At 40.2% G+C, this 9,897-nt stretch overlaps 2 protein-coding genes across 2 annotated transcripts; both read right to left on the bottom strand.

The window, feature by feature from the left end:
• Window positions 1–4,529: 4,529 nt before the first annotated feature.
• LOC143593537 (DNA-directed RNA polymerases II, IV and V subunit 9A-like) lies at window positions 4,530–5,021 on the bottom strand. Its single transcript, XM_077073141.1, has 3 exons — window positions 4,992–5,021; window positions 4,830–4,905; window positions 4,530–4,769 (listed from the first exon to the last, which is right to left on the bottom strand). Exons 1-3 carry the CDS (start codon window positions 5,018–5,020, stop codon window positions 4,530–4,532), a joined length of 345 nt encoding a protein of 114 aa, XP_076929256.1. The 5' UTR covers window position 5,021.
• Window positions 5,022–7,821: 2,800 nt separating this feature from the next.
• LOC143593536 (uncharacterized) lies at window positions 7,822–8,804 on the bottom strand. The gene has a single exon (XM_077073140.1). It carries the CDS (start codon window positions 8,755–8,757, stop codon window positions 7,945–7,947), a length of 813 nt encoding a protein of 270 aa, XP_076929255.1. The 5' UTR covers window positions 8,758–8,804; the 3' UTR covers window positions 7,822–7,944.
• Window positions 8,805–9,897: the final 1,093 nt, after the last annotated feature.

Raw genomic sequence — 9,897 nt, 5'->3', positions numbered from 1 at the left:
GAGTCCAACGGGTCATGCATAGTAATGTTTCGCCTCCAAGATCCATGAATGTAGTTTTTAAAAGATTGGGAAAAGTGGTTAGCGACGCAGCTTTTTGCCCGTTTGTCTCCTGTCTTGATGTAAACAGGTATTTGGAATAAAAAAAAATCTCTTTCTCCTCACTCAGAATTATTCGAACACACACTCGTGTATGGTGCGGTATAAGCCCGTATAGGACAGCCAACGTGATGGTATATATGCACCAGTATAGAGTTATACATCCATTTAGAAAACGCTCTTGTATGGTGCGGCGCACCAACATCATAGGATCACAAGCCCAGAAGCAAGTCACAGAGAGCAAAACTGCACCAGTTGTAGTGCGTAAAGCACAACTTGCCCAAAATTCAAACATAAATAAGATACCAGGAACTCTGGTGGCCACAATCGCCGTCGCCGGAACAAATAGCCTTACGACTCCGTTTACTTGTTCAAATCAACGGTAACGACTTCTGAATTTTGATCTTGTATATTCTGAGTTAGCTGATGCTAAATCTGAATCTGTTTTTGACACTGTTCAACTATCACTCTAATTCTGATTAACCTGAATGCCTTTGGTTTTTTTTTTTACCGTTTTATGGGATTTGTGCTTAAAGACATTGTGGTTGAAGCTGTAATTGGGGGTTTGGAAACCAACTAGTTTTCCAGCCCAGCTCTAAGGGGTCCATTTGGTACTTGGTTGTCGGTTCGGCATCATTTCTTGTGGTGGATTGGTTGATGAGGGTGCTATGTCTAAGACCCTAGATAATAGTGTAGGTTCCACAATGGATGTGGTTGTTCGACCTTCGGGGGGAGTTTGGCCGTGTCCTTTTCGGGGGTTTCATTGTTGCCCGGACGGGCGAGCAGGGTCCAAGGGGTTCTGTCGGTTGATTGCGCATATCAAACGACTTCATTTGTCCTCGGATGAGCGGAAAGGAGCCCTTCGGGACGCCGTCTCCACAGATTATGATTTATTTATTTCAGTTGGGGAGGCTTTAAAGGCTTCGGACTAGTGGTTATGTGGGTTGTGTATGCGTGTAAATGCTCTTAGACGGGCGTGTCATCATGTTGATGGGGTCGCTAAGTTCAAGGAAGGCGTGGGAGATGTGGATGAGTTTATTGTGGGGATTGATAAACCGCATGTTATGAGGGATGTTGCTCCTTTGGAAGGGATAGTGGTGGATGGGGTTCTCCTTGACCGCGTCTTCTCTCTTCCTATCACAACTGTTAAGAGGATCCCTCATAGTTGTCGTATGGCTTTTGCTCAGGGCCTTAACTGTGGCTCTGGCAAAGGTGGTTGCTATGCCAGAGTCTGTTGAGGCATGGGTGAGACTTTTGTTGTTACCGCGATGCACATTGCGAGTTTTCAGACCTTCTACTCGTCAAGAGTGCAGGTTCAGTATGAGGAAGTCTTTGCAATGTCATAGTATTCAGCGGGCACTAACGGCTTGGGGTGGTAAGAATGGTTTTGATGCACTTATTTTATCCCTTTTTTCCCAACCTTTGAGGGTGGACTCGAGTCATGATGGGCCTCTTGCTAAGCACGATGACTCTGCTATTTTGCACCAATGTGAAACAATGTTTACGAAAAGTGGCGGACGGGCATTTCACCGCCTCGATTAAAGTATTGTGCTCTTCAGGGGTTGCACCTTTCGGCAATGATACTTTGAAAGCGTTAGCGGCTAAGCATCCCAACTTGCCCTCGCCAATTATGCCTGTTTCATTGCTTTCTGAGCCTCCTCTTGTTGTTGACGAGGATAGTGTGCTTGGATGCATTAAATCCTTCCCTAAAGGGACGTCTTGCGGGCGAGATGGATTGAGGGCCCAACACATTTTGGATGCCTTTTGTGGGGAGGGGTCGACGATCGCTATTGGGTTGCTAAAATCTATTACCGCAGTGGTTAATTTATGTTTGGGGGGAAGTGCCCAGGGGTTTTTGCGGAGTTCATTGTGTCGGCTCCTCTCACACCGTTGCTCAAACCGGACAATGGGATTAGACCCATTGCCGTAGGTGCCATTTGGAGGAGATTGATCTCTAAGGTGGCTATGAGGGGTGTTGGAAAGGAAATTGCCAAATATCTTTGTAACTTTCAGTTTGGGGTGGGAGTCTCTAGTGGTGTGGAGGCTGTGCTTCATAGTGCGAACATGTTTTTAAATAAGTTTCATTCTGATGGGTCATTGGCTATGCTTACCGTTGATTTTTGAAATGCTTTCAACTTGGTGGATAGGACTGCCCTCCTGAATGAGGTTCGTGCTCAATGCCCGTCGATTTCCTTATGGGTAAACTTTATATATGGGTAGCCGTCCAGGCTATATGTGGGGGATGACCACATTTGGTCCACCACTGGGGTTCAGTAGGGGGACCCCTTGGGACCTCTTCTTTTCGCCTTAGTTATGCACCCACTTGTTTATCTTGTCCAGGATTCCTGTAAGCTCCTCTTCCATGCTTGGTACTTAGATGATGGTACAATTATTGGAGACACTAAAGAGGTTGCTAAAGCTTTCGATACAATCAGGGTAGAGGGCCCCCGACTGGGCCTTAAACTTAACATTAAGAAAACAGAAGTATTTTGGCCATCATGCAATGGGGTTAAGGTGCAGGAGGGGATGTTTCCTCGTGAGATTGGAAGGCTGATGTTAGGTGTGAAACTCCTTGGGGGAGCCGTTAGCAGGGATGCAGAATTCATCAACGGACTTGCTGTGAAAAGGGCTTCGCGGGCTGTAGAACTGATGAGCCATCTCCCACATTTGCGGGACCCTCAATGCGAGCTCCTTTTGCTTCGATCATGTATGGGAGTAGGTAAGTTGTTGTTCAACCTCAGAACGTGCCAGCCCGAATATGTAGGGGAAGCTGTTTCTGTTTTTAACAATGGCCTTCGGGGGGCGGTTGAGGACATCGTGGTTTGTGGTGGTGCCTTCTTTGGAGATTTTCAATGGCGGTTGGCATCACTTCCGACTCGTTTTGGAGGTTTGGGTTTTATGTTCAGCTTCAGACGTATCTACATATGCGTTTGTGGCATCGAGGGCACAATCTTAGAAATTGCAAGGCCACGTTCTTCGAGATTGTGGTATTGATGGGTTTGACTCTGATTATGGGAGTGCGATAGATCGGTTGCATATTTCACTTCCTGATTTTAATATTAGCGGTTTCTCTAATAAAGACACCGCCCCACCTAAAGCCCAATATGCTTTGGCGAGTGCCCTTTATAGTGGAATCATCCAGAGTTTGGAAGTGAAGTTTGATTTATCTCCTCGTCAAAAAGCGGTGTTTGAGTGCCTTCGATCTCCACGGGCTCAAGATTTCTTAAGTGTTATCCCTATTGAAGGACTGGGCCAACATATGTCGGCTTTGGAGTACCGGACCATCCTTAAGTATCGGTTAATGATTCCTTTGTTCCCGGTAGATGAGCCATCCCCAGTTTGCCACAAGGTATGTTTGGATTCTTTTGGCGAGCACGCAATTCATTGCAAAGAGTTACCTGGGTTTAAATACAGACATGATTTGGTGAGGGATGTTTTATGCGATGTTCTTAAACGGGCCGGAATTTCAGCTAAAAAGGAGGCTCCCGTAAACTTTCTTACGGATCCTCTTAAAGGAAGATCTACGTTACGACCGGCCGATATTCTTGTTTTTGGGTGGGTAGGGGAGACACGCTTGTGTGGATCTCACAGGAGTCTCCCCTCTTGTTGGGCTAAGGGACAATGGGTTTGTTGCCTATCAGGCAGCATTGAAGGCGGCCTCGGATAAGGTTGTTAAACACGAGAAAGCTTGTTTGGAGAATCAACACGTGTTAGTCCCCTTTGCCTTTGACACTTTTGGTTACTTAGCTCCAGATGCCGTGGACCTTCTAAACAGAGTTCAAAAAGTCATGCATAGCAATTTATCGGCTCATAAGAATCAAAACTTTGTTTTTAGTAGGATTGGGTTTGCTATCCAAAAAGGGGTTGCGACGCAGCTTGTTGCCCGCTTTCCTGCCACTTCATTGTAAATCGTTTGGCTGGTATCATGAATTAACCCACAATAAAATATCCTTTATTGGAAAAAGAAAAGAAAAAAAAAGAAGATTTATACGATCTAATATCAAATTTTACAACCTAAACAGCCTTTGGTTCAACATTCTGATGCACAAATCTGTCACACCTTCACCCCATGCCTTGTTTATCATGTTGAAATGCACGCCTCATCTACACCATTTGTAAAGCAAGCGTCTTACATCATCTAGAGTACAAGATTACGCCGCGCCTAGGCACGTCTAGACGCACCTTGTTAAACTAGGAATCCTCTATCAAAAGTTCAGACTTGATTGGGTCAAAAGTCATACATGATTTCTTTAAAATCACAACAAAATTGTAAAATAAAAGGATCAGATTTGGCAATTCAAGTGGTTTGAACACACATTGCTAATATCATCATCCATCAATGAAGATCACAGATAGAAATCAGAAAACAGCATCTACCGAATTTGATCATATCACATCCAGTTTAACAGTCAGAACATTAAAAAAGGACCAGGCTAATCCCTCCAGCGATGGCCGCAGTTGGGGTTGCAGCAGACGAAAAACAAAGTCATGCCTTCTTCCCCTCGAGCAGTAGCCTGAAAGAAGACAGCCTCTCCATGTCCGCAGTGAGCACAGCGAACAGACTTGGTACGGGGAAGGGTTGGATCGGCAGCGACGTCCTGCAAGACTTGAGTGCGTTCCCCTACGGCATGGTGGATCTCGTTTCTGTACACACAGTTGTTATCTGCAACTTCCTGTTGGGGTTTTATTAGATGATGGTTTAAAAAGAAAAGGCAATTAGGGTTAGGGGGTACCTGGTGATCGCAGTTGCGGCAAGCATAGAGGAGGGCCTTCTGCTCTTTATCTTCCTTAGGGTACAGAATGTTGTTGCTACCATTAACAGACAGACAGACAGACATTTCATCAAACAAACACTAGACTTGGTGTGCAAATATTATTATTGAGTAAACTCTTACCATTCCCTGCAAAACTTCATGGTACTCATCTTGCCTAGCAGCCCCTACAGCAAACAAGGGTTCAGATCTAACGATTAGAATGCAAGACAGATCGATTGATTGACTGACAGATAAGAATAAGGGAAGTGGATCCAACAAAACAACATAGATTAATTATTACATGCATGTATGTATGTATAAGAATGAATATGATAATAATCGGGTTGAAAGAAAGAACAAGTGCTTACCGGAGGCAATTGGGATTCACTGATTGATTCATGCCCTCTTTTTATTTGCCCAGCTTAGGTTTTTCTCATGGGTCGGGTCGGGTCGGATCGGAATAATTATCATTTAGGGCCTTACATTTAACAAGTATGCAAATTTGCTCCCTAAAAGAAATAAATAGTCAACCATACTACATTATCGTAAATGTGAATCTTGGCGTCGCAGCTTAGACATTGATTTAATTAATAAGTGTGGAAAGATAACCAAGTTATTTAATTTCGCCAGTTGACCACCATATTCCCAATTTTAGCCATTTGTTTTAAGAAATTCCCAAAATAGCCACTTAAACCGTCGCCATCGATGATTTAACCATGCTAACCGATAAAACTCATGGACCGATGGAACTGAAGATGGATCCATTGGGAACACATGGCTTGTGAATAGCTGGATAGCATTACTATTAGGTCTATTAATGAATCCGGTGTTAGGAACACATGGCTTGTGAATAGCTAATGAGCATGATGGATGACTTAACATGTTTCCTTGGACCGCGGAAAAGAAACTCGAGATGTTTTCATACTCATACATCAAATACATTTAAGACTTATTTCAGTGAAAACTCCAATCCAATGTGTAACCTTGCTAAAATTAATGCTGACTGTTAAAAGGCTAATCTACATAAATTTGTACAAGCATGACTAATCTAGCACGTTGTTCCAAGTTAATGCCATATAGAGATTTTAGTTGTGGTTTTATGTCTAACGAGGTTGTACTTGTGACATTTCAACTTGAAACACATTTTATTTGGCAGATTTTTAAATGCTAAATACCATTGAATGAGTTACTTTAATGGCATTACTGAAAACTTTTTAAGTTATTTGACAGGAGATGGGTATGCTCAATTCTTCTAGAAAATAACTTTAACTAATACGTCATTATTTTAATATAACTCAAAAGTCTAATGAAGTCTTGTAGAGATAAATGGATAATGCATACCCTGGATAAAGTTTTCCTTATTTAACTATTATATTAAAGCAACATGGTTTCCACATGGCCTTTAATTAAGTTATCCACATAAGATTCCATCTCAACAATTTTCAAAATTATAATTTACACCTAATAAGTCATTTAATTTTAATCTATTTATTAATATTATTAAAACAAAATCATTCTTCCATTAGGTAGTTTATTATAAATCCATAAGAAAAAAATATATTATATTAAACATATTTTTAGACATATAAATATATTTTAATATTCTTTTGAGACGACAGAGTATGTTATTACGTATATTATTAAATTTAATTTTTTTGTTATATTTTTTAACCACCCGTGTATCACACGGGCTATATCCTAGTGTTAATAGTATTTTGTCATATCACCATTTAAGGGGGGTGTTTGGGACCCCTATTTCACCTCCTTATAAGTTTTTTTTCCTAAGAGTCATAATATTATGACTTATTATCCTCCACAATGAGTCAAAATACCAGTCACCTTTTAACTTTTCTAAAAATTAATACCTTATAAGTAACCTAAAATAATCAATCCCAAACACTTACTAAGAGGAGATTGTTAGAAGTACTTCAATGAATGGTATAAGAGTAGTTCTAACAAAACTCTCATCAACTTAATATGAATATTGTCGTCCTGAATTTCAATTCATCATCTGACTGCAAGGTATAAATCTGAAAGCCTTCAGTAAGTCAAAAGTTGAATCATCTGAAAGATTCAAGTCATATGTTGCAGTTCACTATGACAACTTTCAAAAATTTATATGAATTTTTGTGTTTTAAGAGATTCACTCTCATGAAATCAGAACACTTCAATCAAAATCCAAGAGTGGAGGACACACATGCATTCATGTGACTATATGAAGATTTACATGTTGAACAATGAACACGATTGAGATTTAAAAACTTAGGTAAAGATTCCTAGAAAATAACATCTGTAATTTAAATTGCAATAGTAGTATCTCATTTTGGATTCGTGTTAGAATGAAATCTAAATTAAAATGAATTTGTACCTTAAATATAAGAATAAAAAAACATGATTATATCATATAAGGAGATAAAACAAACCAACCAACCAACCAGTAATATCCCACTTGTAGAGTTGGTATAGGGAGAATGAGACGACAACAAACATTCTTACCTCTATTCCGTATGATAAAATACTGTGTTAAACAAACATTCATGCCTCTATTCCGTATTATAAAATGGATGCTACCAATAGCTTAATTAAGTATATTGTGTTTTTCCAATTCCTTATACCTATATACTTGACTCAAGTTACATAAAAAAGTTGTTACAAATTCGCACTACCCGATTCATCTTGGGGTGTGTTCCTGCTAGTTTATTCTTTCTTCAACAGATTAGGTAGTGCCATCCCTTGCTGATTTCAGCAAATCAAGGTTTAGATTGTATGGATGGACTTATCCTAATCAAATCAATTTATTCTCATAAGTATAAAACAAAGAAACAAATAAGACATGTATACACATTTAAACAAAAAACAGTTTCAAACCATTATCCGACCTGTCTATTTTGCCACAAAATACCAGTTCTACCAAACCACATTATCATGTTAATATAAAGTCAATGAAAATGGTTCCAAAAAAAATCCATAACAAAATCCATCATTCATAGTATCATAAAGAAATGAAATTCAAGTTCAAGCAATACACACAAAGTATGCCAAACAACACTAGTAAACCATAAACAACAAGAATATCGCCACTTTCATCATACCTTCAACGCCTTCTGCTATTCCCTTTACTCTTCCCTCGGCTTCTGCTGTCATCAGAATCCGATTCTGAATCAGACTCCGACTCCGATTCTGACTCAGAACTCAAACTATGCCTACGGTGTTTCCTTTTCCTCTGCTCTTTCGTCTTCTTCTTCTTGTTCTTCTTCTTACTCCTCCTAGAGTCTTCCTCAGAATCAGAAGATGACGAGTCACTGGAATCACTCTCTTCAGAAGACGAACCCGATCCGGTAACCGATGAGGACTCGCTATCAGATTCAAAAACCGAAGCTTCACTGTCACTCCCTGATTCCGACCTCGACCTATGCTTCCTCTTATTGCTCTTGCCTTTACCATGCTTCTTCTTTTTAACACTCTTATCCGCTTTTCCAATATCCGGGTTATCCAAATCATACGACACCTGGCCCCGCATTCTCAGTTTAGGGTTTTTAAGCTGCTGGGTACGCGAGGGTCGGGAAATGTAAACCCGTTCGTTTTTACACTCGTAAGTCCAGTGTCCGGGCTGGAAACATTTCTGACAGTTGGTGGCGGTTGACATGGAGGCTTTTTGGTCTTTTCTTTCGCCCAGTCTTACTTGTTTTTCTGTGCTCATTAAATACATTTGTCTTTTTGCTTCTTTTCTTTCTTGCCATCTGCTTGGCCCTTCTTCCTTTTGACCATACGCATTTACATTCCGTGCTGCAGCTGCAGCTGCACGTTCAGCTTGTGATCGGCTTAGACCCTTGGCCGCTGACAGGGTGGCGGCTTTGATTCTTTCAGCTGCATCTTGTGCACCGCCTTTTTCCTCTTTACCAGACATGGGTATAGTTTTTATTGACCCGGGAATAAATCAAGAAGAATGATAACACTGCCTGAAACAAATAAAGTTATCATCATCAGAACTGTAAGGTGTTTTCTTCTAGCAAAGATACATGAGTTGCAGGAAATTTATCTAGAAACCAAGATCAATTTAAATCACAGTTGTCAACCAACCTATGCGCTAGGTAGCAATAGCAGCGAAGAGATGAAATAGCAAGTCAAGTGCTACTTGATGTTTAGCGCTTATATAAGTACATAAAATTTCATCTTTTTCGACCAAAATAGTACGTATTTTATCGGATGAAGCAGACAAGCAACCCTAGACACAAGGTTCAAAGAAGTTTTAAAAATGCAATAACGAACAAATAGATAAAACAGACAGACAGATAGCCCCTCCTATTCATAGCAAAACTACTAGCCCTATCTTATATTTCAAAGGAAGAGATTGATATTTGAAGAAACCCTAGATAATAATAATAATAATAAGGGAAGTAGATCCAATAAAACAACATGGATTATTAGATGCATATATATGATAACAATCGGATTGAAAGAAAGAAGAGTTGGAGGGTGAATTTGCAGCAGGCAATTGGGATTTGATTGACTGATTGATTCATGCCCTCTTTTTCTTATGGGTCGGCTCGGAATAATTATCATTTGGGGCCTTACTTTTGACAAGTATGCAAATTTGCTCCCCAAAGGAAATAAATTGTCAACCATGCTACATTATCGTAAATGTGAATCTTGGCGTCGCAGCTTAGACATTGATTTAACTTATAAGTGTGGAAAGATAACCAAGTTATTTGATATGATGTTCTCATAATGCTTTAGGTTGTTTGCCCAGGTTCGACTTCTTCTTTCATTAACTCGTCAACAGATTTTCTTTCTTTTTAATCTGCTTGATGGTGGCGGGGCCCATCTATTGTAAAGCGGCTTCCTAATCTAAAACTTGCGCGACCGCGAGTAAACTTAAACGAAAACTTTTCAGTTGAATTGGCTAATGGTGAAACTATTTTAATAAACTCCGTGATCAAAGATTGCACGCTTAACCTTAATGAACATGATTTTCTAATCGACCTCATTCCCATGCCTCTTGGAAGTTTTGATGTGATTATTGGAATGGACTGGCTCTCGCAAAATC

This window comes from Bidens hawaiensis, unplaced genomic scaffold, assembly GCF_021521415.1.
Source record: "Bidens hawaiensis isolate Kalapana, Puna unplaced genomic scaffold, B.hawaiensis_p1.1 tig00042297_1, whole genome shotgun sequence".
Taxonomy (NCBI): domain Eukaryota; kingdom Viridiplantae; phylum Streptophyta; class Magnoliopsida; order Asterales; family Asteraceae; genus Bidens; species Bidens hawaiensis.
This window is presented reverse-complemented; position numbering and strand designations above follow the sequence as displayed.